Below are 13,511 nucleotides of genomic sequence, written 5' to 3'. Positions count from 1 at the left end.
CTGACTTCACATTTTACATTTTAGTAGCTCAGTATATTAATGTATTCATTTGATATACCATATTTACACTGCAGTTATGATTTAGGCCTTATTCCCCACAATTATGTGATGGGTAAACCCTTATAACTCTAAGTTCTCTATGTTCACGACAGTGTGAGATAAAATGATCAGAAGGTTGCATCAGAAATGTGGCTTATGCTGTATATTTGTGCACCTTATTTAGAGATGGGCATAGTTACACATGACATGATCTTGGTTTAGAGTTGTTTTAAAAAGAACAGTTTTTATGCGGCTAATTAGTCTATGGAAAAAATACACTATCTATAAAGAAAGATATAAAGCCTATTTAATATGAACATTGTTTAACAGTGACCCTTGTTTTATAAGACGGTTTATTGAATTTCTAAAAACTTTCTTCACATCCCTGTTTCTAAAGGTATAAATAAAAGGGTTAACCATAGGTGTGAATGCTGTGTACATGAAAGCAAGATACTTGTCATAACGGCTTCCCTTAGGATTGACATACACAATGATGGCTGTACCATAAAGTAGGCTGGTTACAATGAGATGAGATGAACATGTGGAAAAGGCTTTATGTTTTCCCTCCTCACTCTTGATCTTTGAAACAGTCATTATTATATGGATGTAGATTACTATTATTATAATTAAAGGCAAAACAGCATTTAATATTGCACTTGTGCTTGTACATATAATGCTAATGAAGGGATCTGAACATGACAAGTTCTGCAGAGGAGCAAAGTCACAGAAAAAGTTGTCGATCCTATTAGGGCCACAGAATTCCAAACGTGCTGTGATGATGACAGGAATTAAAATTAAAGCAAATCCCATGATCCATGGTAAAACAGCCAACTCAATACATAAAGCATGTGTCATTATAGCTGGGTAGTGTAAAGGATTGTTAATAGCCAGATGTCGGTCAAAAGCCATTACTACAAGAAGATAACCTTCAATTACACCTAAGGAGCCAAAGATGTACATTTGGGTAAAGCATCCATTGAAAGATATAATATTATTAGCTGCGATTAGATTGGATAAAAGTCTGGGGACAGTGACAGTAACAAAGATAATTTCTAAAACAGAGAATACACTAATAAAAAAATACATTGTAGTATGAAGAGAAGGTTCTATTCTGACAAGAACAATTATAGTAACATTCCCCATGACACATGTAATGTAGGTCAGCAGAAAAACAAAGAAAAGTAAATTCTGAAACTGATGTAAATCAGCAAAAGCCAATAACATAAATTCTTTTACAACAGTTTTGTTTGTTTCCGCCATTTTGCTGACAGATACCTATGAGAAAAAAGATTAGGTTCCAAATTTAGTATGTAAAGAATAAATATTAAATATTCATAATTGTATGTACCTTTTTGTTATCTAACTAAATGCAAAGGGTTTACTATGTGCAATACATTATTATTCAGAAGATGTTTTTGTTTGTTTGTTAAGAAAATGGAATTTTCCTACTAGTGCTTTCATATAAAATACATTATACAATTAGTGGTGTTTTACATAATGTTAACTGATTATATCATAAAACTGAGCACATATCATACATCATATATTCCATAGCAAACAGCAGAAACAGTTTTTAATCAGTTTCGTACCATCGTAACTATTGGAAAGCAATATGAATAAATTGCTGTAAGTTACATTATTTTATGAATTGCGATTGACAAATCTACAATAACGCTAATTGTCAATTTTATTGGATTTTTTTTATTTAATCTAACAAATATATTTTTTTTAAACAATGAGTGTCATGAGATGTTTGTTAGCACTGAGGTAAAAAAATGACAGATTATACCGGAGAAGCATTACACATATTGCTGGGAATTACCTTGGGACCTGCTAATAAGGAGACATGTAAACATCTTTCTATTTTTATAAGTCTAGCAGGAGCAGGGAAATATCTACAAATTGGAAAAAGTGATGTTTGAGTATTAGGGTGCTTATATCATCTTGTGTAACATACTCAGTAATGTATGACATGTGTTACACAACAATTATCACTATTACATAGTATTACTTCAGGAAATTTTGAGTTTTACTAGATTTGTTATAATGGTCACTCTTACTAGGTAAATGTATTGTTAGCAAAACAAAAAAAGGATTGAACAGTCAGTTAGGCATACTACCATAATGTAAGAATTTTATATACTGTTGCAATAATATGTCTAGCTCTGAAAACATAGGTATATATATATATATATATATATATATATATATATATATATATATATATATTTGAAGACAAGGCACACTATATTGACATAGTTACATACAATGTAATTTCAAAGTAAAATAATGTGCACACAGCTTCAAGTAAATATAAATACATTTTTTGTAGACACTGAGATTGATGGCTTGTTCACATCTATGTGCTTTAAATCTGATTTTCATCTGTTGACTAAGGGCTAGATTGACTAAGCTGCGGGTTTGAAAAAGTGGAGATGTTGCCTATAGCAACCAATCAGATTCTAGCTGTCATTTTGTAGAATGTACTAAATAAATGACAGCTAGAATCTGATTGGTTGCTATAGGCAACACCCCCATTTTACAAACCCGCAGCTTAGTAAATCTAGCCCTAAGTCTGAAAAGTACATTACAACATTATAAATAGGTTCTTCTGGGCTTGTTCCCATCGCTGTGTTCTAAAAAGAAAGCTCATCCTATTTCTCATGTGTTAACAGAACAACCATATGAGAACCTTGTGGAAAATATATCAAAGCCAGATCACTAAAGCATGTCAAAAGCACACAATAGTTGTCATACATTCTTATGCATATTCCCAGAACATATTTGCAAATGACTCTGAATGTGGAAAATATTGACTTGCAAACTGAATTGTCTTAGGCACATGTACTATACGACTGTCTTACATATTTGCAAATATATAGTCCCAAATCCAGATTTCATAAAAAATCCACGCCTTCTTACTATCTGTAGTATTTAACACCTGTGAATCTATTTTAAACAAACATTTAGTTCTGGTCTATTTGCACCACAGATGTGCCTTAATTTCATCAGCTACAGGCAGTCTGTGTTTTAGCTATTAGAACACTTAGAGGCTCATTTTAAGTTTTCTGCATATAATAGACATTTTTATATATGAGTATGGCACAAACCACTAGTTTAGGAACTAGTGCTTTGTACACTTGCGCAGAAGTAAACAAGAACACAATTTGCGGTCAACTTCACATGAATCCCATAGATGATCACTGACTACATATCAAATACATTAAATACACTACATTGTTTTTTTATGGAGCAGAAAACTCATATATATTTGTTGCTTATCCATAAAAAAGAAAGCTTTTTCTATAAGCTACAAGGAGCTACATGCAAGCAAACCAAGAATTTGCATTTGTAGTAATTAGATACTTTACATTAATTATGAAGTCATTATATGTAAATGTTTATCTTAAGGAAAATCTTGTTTCAAAAAGTTTCTTTAAGGATAACACATGTATACCTAATCAAATTAGTTTTTTTTAATTATTTGTCAATTATTGCAGACAGAAAAGTTTAGTTGCCCCAAATATTTCAAAGGAAACTTAAATAAATATGCATTTGAGGTGCAGATTCTGTTATTTATACCTCAGAATAGAGGACTGGAAAGAAGAAGATTTTGCTGTGGATTCAGTCCTGGCAGTCTTGGCAGTGTTAGAGCCAGGTAATGTAACTTAACCTTATATACACCTTTGTTATAATGTGTGCAAATAAAACATCTTACTCAGGGGACAATTGTTTCCATTGATACTTGAAATAGTTCTCATTATCCATTCATTCTGATACTTAATTAAAAATAGTTCTAACAAGATCCTTGTTGGCTTCATATTTTGCTCTACACTATAAAAATAGCTTAGTGCTTATTACTAATTACTTTATTACTGAATATATAGTTTGCTATATATCAAACCTTAAGTATCTGACAGTAATGCTGAAAAAAGTACATTAAATTATCCACTAAAAGTGAACTGATACATTTTTATTTAATCTTTATTAATAAGGCACCACAAGGTTTCTGCAGCAGCACACATATTATAAACAATAGACCTTACAGGGTAAGCAGCTCAAAACCATAAACAAGTAGTACTAAGACTCTAACAGCTCCAAAAAGACCAGTATCAGTGTAGCTGGAGCAGAAGCAATAAATGTTAAGACAGGAGGGAAGAGAGCCCTGCTCGTAAGAGCTTACATACTAAAAAGCGGGCAAACAGACAGCAGGCACATGAGAGAGGCAATGGGGGGATTAGGAGCAAGAGAAGTGTGTGCAGGGAGAGGGATAGAGGGAAGTGAGAAGAACAAGCATGGAGAAGGTTAGGTGGATGGCTGGTAGGCTTTGAGGAACAGATGAATTTTAAGTACCCATTTCAAGGTGCACAGGTTAGGGGAGAGTTAGAGTGAGACAAGTCGTCCCCGCATAGGTGGGCATCCCAGGAAAAATTTTGAAATCTGCTTGTGGGATGAGGTGATCAGAGTGGAGGAGAGGCAATGGTTTTTGGCTGATCACAGAGATCGGGTGGGAGTGTGAATAGAGATGAGATTGTAGATATAAGAGCAGTGTAGTGGGAGATTGCCTTGCAGGTGATGGTGAGGAGTTAAGATAAGTCTCACAGTCACTTTGAATATACAACGAAGGGGAGCGAGGTGGGAGTGGGGGAGATTGGTGACGAGGAGGTCACAATAATCAAGATGGGAAATGTGGATTTGTTGGAATCCTGAGAAAGGAAGGGCTGGAAGAAGGCCATATTACATTGTTGCAACCAACTGTATTGGGCAAGAGATTGAATGTGGGGAGCAAAAGACAGGGAGGAGTCGAGGGTGAGACGCAGGCAGCGATGCTGGGTAACAGAAGATAACAGTGTTGTTAGCAGTGATAAAGAGATTAAGGTTCGATGATGATTTAAAATGTGAGAAAACAATGAGTTCAGTTTTGGTGATGTTGAAGGTAATGGTGATACTGAAGACTGAATAAAAGATGAGATCAACCAAGGAGGTAATGTACAGTGAAAAGGGTATAGGGCCAAGAACAGAGCATTGGGAGACTCCTACAGGGAGCGCAGAGGAAGGTGAGGCTGAGTCAGGCGTGGAAAGAGTGAAGTAGCAGTTGGTGAGGTTTGACGGGGACCAAGCGAGGGCAGAGCCAAAGAGGCCGAGAAAAAGAAGGGTCTGCACCAGGAGGAGGTGGTCCATGGTATTGAATGCCACAGAGAGGTCCAGGAGAATGAGCAGGGAGAAGTTACCCCTGTATTTAGCCGAGAGGAGGCCATTAGTAACTTTAGCCAGGGTCCGTTTCAGTGGAGTGGAGGGGGCAGAAGCCAGATTGGAAAGGGTCAAGTAGGGAGTTGTCCAGAATGTGGCTGGTGAGGCAGTTGCACACAACCAACACTAGTAGTTTAGAGACATAGGGGAGAAGTGAAATGGGGCGGTAGTTAGCCAGTGAGGTGGGGTCAAGATTGGATTTGTTTAAATGTTTAAAGGAGGAGGGGACAATGTCAGTGGAGACTCACAGATTGAAGAGGTATGCAAGATAGTAGCAGGCAATGGGTTAGAGGGAGCGAAGGAGGTGAGAAGGAATGGGATCCAGGAGGCAGGTGAGGGGGGAGTCAAAGATTAAGGAAATAGACTTCTTCATCTGAGGTAGGATTCAAGACCACCAGTGTTGGTTGTTAAAAAAAGATGCATCGATGAGGGTTTTTAGAAGGGTGAGGCGAGGAGGAGATATCGAATTTTATGGAATCAATTTTGGAGGAGAAAAATTTTACAAAGTCAGAGGCAGATAGAGAGAGCTGGATGGGAGGTGGCGGGGGAAAGGAGAGATTTAAATGATTTCCATTATTTACTGCTACTCACTCCATTGTTCACTGTTTTTCCTTATGCCCTCCTGCCTTGTTTTCTTTGCCACACCTTTTCTCCCTTCCACTTTTAAGCCTCATTACTGACTGTCTTTGTCTCCACTTTCCACTGTAATTCACTCCATTATTTTGTCTCCATTATTCTCTGTTATTCACTCCATTGTTCACTGTTTTCCTTTTGCCCTCCTGCCTTGTTTTCCTTGCCTCAACTTTTCTACTTTCCACTTTTAAGCCTCATTACTGACTTCCCCTCATTCTCCTCGTGTCCCTTGTCTCCCCCATCTCCTGCAATCGTCGGCTCCTGCTCCCCTGCCCTCCTAGTATCCTCCCATAGCCCCTTCTCTGTCTCCCCACCGCCCGCTACCTCCCTCTATCCTGCCCTCCTTTTCCCATCTGACCCCTTCCTTCATCCTCTCCTCTTCAGCCCTCTATCCCAGTCTCTCTCCCTCGCTCCTCTCTGCCCTCTTACTTCCGCGCCACTCTCTCCTCTCACTATGCCCCCTGTCCAAGCGCCATATCCATTCCACCTTACCCTCTTGCCCCCGCTCTCCCCAGCACTCTGCCTACCTTGCCAACCTCATCCCTATCTCTCCTCTTCCCTCCTTCCCCTTCTCCTGTGCCCTGTGGAATGCCAGATCCGTCTGCAACAAACTCACCACCATCCATGATCTCTTTGTGTCCAACTCTTTTAACCTTCTTGCCATTACGGAAACCTGGCTCTCCGACTCTGAAACTGCCTCCCCCGCTGCCCTCTCCTATGGCGGCCTCTCCTTCACCCACTCCGCCAGACCCGGAGTCCGTCCAGGCGGTGGTGTGGCCTTCCTCCTCTCCCCCGCCTGTACTTTTCGTGTCATCCCCACTGAACCCTCCCTTTCCTTCTCCTCTTTTGAAGCCCACTCTCTCCGTCTCTTCTACCCCATCCACCTCCATGTCACTGTCATCTACCGCCCCCCTGGTCCCACCTCCCTCTTCATCGACAACTTTGCCACCTGGCTTCCTCACCACCTCTCCTCTGACCTCCCCTCTCCATCATCCTTGGCGACTTTAACTTCCCTATCGACATTCCCACTGACCCTGCGTCCATTAAACTGCTCACACTCTCCTCATCCCTTGGCCTCACACAATGGACCTCCTCCTCTTCCCACTACCTTGGTCACTCCCTCGACCAAGTCTTCTCCTTCCTCTGTAATTTCTCTGACTTCTCCATCTCTCCCTTTCCTCTATACGACCACCACCTTCTCTCATTCTCTCTCTCCTCCTCTCCCGCTCCCCTCCCCACGTCCACTCTTACTCACTCCAGGTGCAAACTTGACGCTCTCGATCCTGCTACTCTGTCCTCTACTCTTAATACTCTCCTTTCTCCCCTTTCCTCCCATGCCTGCCCCAACCTGGCGGTCTCCTTCTACAACCACACCCTCACCTCTGCACTTGATGCCATTGCCCCGGCCCACTCTGTCAAACCCCGTTGCTCCAAACCTCAACCTTGGGACTCCAAATTCACCTGCTTCCTCCAAAAATGCTCCCGTATGGCGGAACGACACTGGAGAAAATCCCGCTCCCTGGCTGATTTTCTCCACTTCAAGTTCATCCTCTCTTCCTATAGCTCCGCTCTCTCTCTCGCCAAACAATCTTTCTTTAAATCCCTTATCTCCTCCCAGTCCTCCGACCCCCGCCGCCTCTTCGCCACCTTCAACACCATCATGTCCCCCCCACCCCTCCTCTCACCTCCTCCCTGACTTTGCCTCCTTCTTCTCCTCTAAAATAGAGGTCATCCAACTCGAAATCTCCTCCTCCCCTACCCCACCCGTCCCCCCCCACCCTCCCTCCCTCTCCCTTTAGCCACCACTCCCTCTTCTTCTTCCGCCCCACTATGGAGAAGAAGTCCACTCTCTCATTTCATCCTCTCCTCCGTCTTCCTGTCCCCTGGACCCCATCCCCTCCCTCCTCCTTCGCTCCCTTTCCTCCGCCACCTGCTCCCACCTTGCCCACCTCTTCAACCTCTCCCTCTCCACCGGTATCTTCCCCTCCTCCTTTAAACACGCTCTTGTATCCCCCATTCTTAAGAAACCTAATCTTGACCCCACCTCTCTCTCCAACTATCGCCCCATCTCTCTTCTCCCCTTTGCCTCCAAAATACTTGAGAGGCTCGTCTGCAGCCGCCTCTCCACCTACCTCTCTGATCACTCCCTCCTCGATCCTCTCCAATCTGGCTTCTGCCCCCTCCACTCCACTGAAACTGCCCTGGCCATATTCACCAACGATCTCCTCTCTGCTAAAGCTAGGGGCCACTTCTTCCTTCTCATTCTCTTGGATCTCTCAGCGGCCTTCGACACCGTTGACCAACAAATCTTGCTCCACACCCTTCAATCCTTTGGCCTCTCCGGCTCCGCCCTGTCCTGGTTAACCTTTTACCTTGCTGACCGTACCTTCTCCATCTCCACCTTTGGATCTATCTCCCCCTCCTCCCTTCCAGTAGGGGTCCCCCAAGGTTCTGTTCTCGGACCCCTATTGTTCTCTCTTTACACCTATTCCCTGGGTGAACTCATCAGCTCCTTTGGTCTCAAGTACCACCTTTATGCGGATGACACCCAACTCTACCTTTCCTCTCCCGAACTCTCCCCCTCCCTCCTCTCCAGGGTGTCCGCCTGCCTCTCCGCCATCTCCTCCTGGATGTCCTCTAGATTCCTCAAACTTAATCTTGCTAAAACCAAACTTATTGTCTTCCCCCCGCTCATTCCCCCTCGGCTTCCGACCTTTCTATCACCGTTCTCAACTCTTCTATTTCCCCTGTTCCTCAACTTCGCTGCCTCAGCGTCACCCTTGACTCCTCTCTCTCCTTTGCCCCTCATATTCTCTCTCTCGCTAAATCCTGCCGCTTCCAGCTGCTCAACATCGCACGCATTCGGCCCTTCCTCTCCCAAGATGCCACTAAAGCTCTTGTCCACTCTCTTATTATCTTCCGCTTGGACTACTGTAACCTCCTCCTTACTGGCCTCCCCCGCTCTCATCTCGCTCCCCTTCGCTCCATACTCAATGCTGCAGCTCGGTTCATTTTCCTTTCTCGCCGCTCCTCTTCTGTCTGCCCCCTCTACCAATCCCTCCACTGGCTCCCCATCCCCTACAGAATCGTGTTTAAGCTCCTCACTCTTACTTTCAAGGCCCTCTCCAAATCCACTGCTCCCTACATCTCCAACCTAATCTCCATTCACGCTCCATTCCGCCCAATGCGCTCGGCTAACGACCGCCGCCTCTCTGCCTCCCTGGTTACCTTCTCCCATGCTAGCATCCAAGACTTCTCCCGAGCTGCCACCCTCCACTGGAACCAGCTCCCCCGCTCCATCAGAACTTCCCCCAACCTGTCTAGCTTCAAACGGGCCTTAAAAACCCACCTCTTCCTTAAAGCCCTCCAGTCCCCCACCTAATTGACCCTCTCCCAGTCTCCCCTACCCCCTCCCACTCCTGCCCTCCCTCCTGTCCCCCTCTTACCTCCCTCCTTTTCATTCTCCTCTTCCCCCCTCTCCGTCTCTGCCTCTGTTCATCCCATTCCCTCCTCCTACCATTGCGTCTCTGTCCGTCCTACCGTCCCCTTAGATTGTACGCTCCTTCGAGCAAGGCCTCCTCTCCTTCTTTTCTCCACCACCTTAACTCTGCCCTTCAGCTCCTTGTCTCTTCCACGAGGTCCTCCTGCCCTTCTAACCCTCTCTTTACTCCGCTTGGGGCTCTCACCTCTCATCTAGCTGTACATTGAGCTTCGGAGTTACTGTGCTTTTTGTTAACTGTACCGTGCTGTCTCACCCTGTATCGTGTTTCTGTCTGTCCCTATACGGTGCTACGGATAGCTACTGGCGCCCTATAAATAAAAAAGAATAATAATAATAATAATAATAATAATAATAAAATGTGGTGAAGAGTGTTACGAGCCGCGGCGGTGCCCAGCCGCCGCAACTCTCCTACCTCCATCCCAGCCGTCACTATGGCGACTGGGACGTCACTTCCGGGGGCTTGCCTGCTGTTGCCGGGGCAACGGATAGACGCTCCTCTCTCCAGCGCTGCATCGCGGCATTGTAGGGCAGCTGGGCGCGTGCGCAACATCGGGACAAGCCTGCGGGCTAATTAAACAGCTGGATGTAATTAGAGAGCTGGACTCTCATTGGTCTGCTTCAGTATTTAGGGCAATGAGGTCTGCTGCCTCATTGCCGGTTATAGCTTCTGCTACCCAATCTGCTGACCTGCTTTGTTCCTGTTCCTGTCTTTTGAACTTCTACTGATCTCCCGTGTTTGAACTTTGGCTTGGATTTGGACTTCGCTTGTGTATACCGTGAACCTCTGGCCTGTTTACCATTTCTCCTGTTTTGCCTGCGACCCTTGACCCCAACTTGTTTACTGGAACTGCAACCTGCTGCCGGCCCTTGACCTCTGCATGGACCTCACTCCGCTGGCCTGGGTTCTCCCCAGCCGGTACACACTTCACGACCCTCTGTCAGTCTGCAGCCCAGTCTGTCCCCACCATCAGGGGCTCCAGTGAACACCTAATTGACAGAGTAGACTCCGGGTTGTGTTGTGCCGGCTGGAGGGGTTCCTAACATTATAACCGGCCCTAAACAGACGTTCCGGAGACGAAGTTGAGATGGATGGAAGCGGAACTTCCCCGTCTCCGGCGCAAGCCCTAGCAGGCCATGTGGAGTCCCTGTACCAAATGATCCAGGGATTGTCTGAGCGTATGTCCGTTCAAGAAGAAGCCGTGAAAACCTCACAACCCACTCCGAATTCCACCTGTGAACCTAAGGTAAATTTGCCGCATCGGTTCTCTGGAAATAAATCCCTGTTTCCGCATTTCAGGGAGAGCTGCAAGCTCTATTTCCAGTTGAGACGCCGCTCCTCTGGTTCAGAGCAACAAAGAGTCGGGATTATCATTTCCCTCCTACAAGGTGACCCCCAGTCCTGGGCCTTTTCTTTGCCACAGACCAGTCCTGCCATGCAGTCTGTAGATGCTTTCTTTGAGGCATTAGGTCTACTATATGATGACCCGGATCGAATGGCCTCTGCAAAAGCTCACCTACGGGCCTTGAAACAAGGCCGGCGGTCGGCAGAGGAATATTGCGCTGAATTCGGTAGATGGTCACCTGATAGTGGGAAGAATGACCCCGCCTTACGTAGTCAGTTCCGTCTCGGCCTGTCGGAACAGATTAAGGACTCTTTGGTGCAATATCCATCTCATACTTCTCTGGAGGATCTGATGCACCTCTCCATCAAAATCGACAGGAGATTTAAAGAGTGGAAAACCGAAAAGGAGGCATCTTCACCTCCATCCGCCTTCATTCCTGTTTCCACGGATGGTGAGGAGCCTATGCAATTAAGAGCGTATCGTCTCTCCCCTGAGGAAAGAGACAGGAGACGATCACAAGGCCTATGTCTCTATTGTGGCACAAAAGGCCACTTCTCCCGTTCCTGCCCAAATAAGCCGGGAAAAGAGCATGCCTAGGGAACGAGGGGAAAGTTCACCTAGGTCTGCAGATTGTCTCCCCGAAAAATGCTGTATTGATCCCTGCACAGCTCACGTTCAGTGCTCGTACTGTGGACCTGTCGGCCTTCATTGATAGTGGAACTGCAGGCAACTTCCTTGACATCGGGTTCACCCGCACTGCTGGAATTCCAATGGTAAAACTCAAATCTGCTATTACTGTCTGTGGTTTAGATGGAAGTCCGTTGCCTAGTGGCAAGATTACCTAGGAGACCCCGCCACTACAGTTGAATGTCGGAGCTCTCCATTCAGAGTCAGTAACCTTCTTCCTTATCGATTGTTCGTCGGTTCCCTTGAACCTGGGCCACCCATGGCTTTCCCGTCATAATTCTGTCATGGACTGGGTAAAAGGAGAAATTGTCCAGTGGAGCTCTTATTGCACACAGTCTTGCTTGACCCTACCCCTGCGTGTGATTCAGCCTATTCCGGAGCAACTTCCTTCAGAGTATCATGACATCTGGGATGTTTTCTCCAAAAAGGCTGCTAACACTCTACCACCGCACCGGGATTTCGACTGTGCCATTGAGCTCATTCCGGGTTCTAAATTACCCAAGGGACGCTTGTACTCTCTCTCTGGTCCAGAGACCAAATCCATGCAGGATTACATTGATGAAAACTTGGAGAAAGGCTTCACCAGCCAATCCAAGTCTCCAGTAGGAGCAGGGTGCTTCTTTGTATCCAAGAAGGACGGTGGACTCAGACCCTGTATCGACTACCGAGGGCTGAATCTCATTACGGTCAAGAACACCTATCCCCTTCCTCTCATCTCCGTACTTTTTGACCAACTAAGAGGGGCAACTATCTTCACGAAAATTGATCTTTGTGGTGCCTATAACCTCATGCGTATTAGAGCAGGAAGACGGCATTCAACACGCTCTCGGGCGACTATGAATACCTGGTCATGCCATTTGGTCTTAGTAATGCCCCTGAAGTATTCCAGGATTTGATTAATGAGGTGTTACGTGAGTTTCTGGGACACTTCGTTGTTGTTTACTTGGACGACATCCTCATATATTCAGAATCGTTGTCAGTACACCAGGGTCATGTCAGACAAGTCCTACAGAAATTGCGAGAACACCATCTCTACGCTAAACTCGAGAAATGCGAGTTCGAAATCCAGAAGGTATCCTTCCTAGGTTATATAATCTCCTCAGAAGGTTTCTCCATGGACCCAACCAAGGTCCAAGCAATCCTGGACTGGGTACAGCCGAATAACCTCAAGGCGGTCCAGAGATTCCTGGGTTTTGCCAATTATTACAATAGATTTATTGGCGGCTTTGCTGATATCGTGGCCCCTATCCTCACCTTGACCCGCAAGGGAAGCGATCCAGCTAATTGGTCTCCACAAAAATGGCTTTTGAAACCCTGAAGAAAGCCTTCGTGTCTGCTCAGGTCCTTAGACACCCGAATCCTAAGGTACCGTTTATTCTTGAAGTTGATGCCTCTGACGTCGGTGCCAGGGCCATCTTGTCACAAAAAGATCGCCATACTCACCGCCTACATCCATGTGCCTATTTTTCCCGTCAGTTCTCTTCAGCGGAAACCAACTATGATGTTGGAAATCGAGAACTGTTAGCAATTAAATGGGCCTTTGAGGAATGGCGACATTGGTTGGAAGGCGCTGCACATCAGATCTCCGTTATAACGGATCATAAAAATCTACAGTATATACAGTCGGCCAAATGACTGAACCCTCGACAGGCTCATTGGTCACTGTTCTTCACCCGTTTTAACTTTATAATCACCTATCGTCCAGGTTCTAAAAATGCCCGGGCAGACGCTCTGTCCAGAAGTTTCCTGGCACACCATGCCCTGGTTACTAGTCCAGAGCCTATTGTTCCTGTGTTTATGATTCATGCCGGGTTAACCCAAGACTTGAGCTGTACCTTACAAAGGTTCCAGAGGTTGACTCCTGATAATACTCCGGTAGGATGCTTGTTTGTCCCAGTTCATCTAAGAAAAGCAGTCCTTGCTGAAGCACACAATAGTCAGTCTGCTGGACATCCTGGAGTCTTCAAAACATTGGAAATCCTTTCCCGTACTGTATTGTGGCCGTCTTTGTCTGCTGACGTCAAGAGTCACGTCCTGTCTTGTGAAGTTTGTGCCAG

At 45.1% G+C, this 13,511-nt stretch overlaps 1 protein-coding gene across 1 annotated transcript; it reads right to left on the bottom strand.

The window, feature by feature from the left end:
• Window positions 1-342: 342 nt before the first annotated feature.
• On the bottom strand, window positions 343-1,299 carry LOC142108316 (olfactory receptor 6C4-like). Its single transcript, XM_075191950.1, has one exon. The coding sequence runs from the start codon at window positions 1,297-1,299 to the stop codon at window positions 343-345; it is 957 nt and encodes a 318-aa protein (XP_075048051.1).
• Between the last annotated feature and the right edge of the window lie 12,212 nt (window positions 1,300-13,511).

Source organism: Mixophyes fleayi, chromosome 12, assembly GCF_038048845.1.
Source record: "Mixophyes fleayi isolate aMixFle1 chromosome 12, aMixFle1.hap1, whole genome shotgun sequence".
Taxonomy (NCBI): domain Eukaryota; kingdom Metazoa; phylum Chordata; class Amphibia; order Anura; family Limnodynastidae; genus Mixophyes; species Mixophyes fleayi.
Note: the sequence above shows the minus strand (reverse complement) of the source record. Positions and strands in the feature narration are given on the sequence as shown.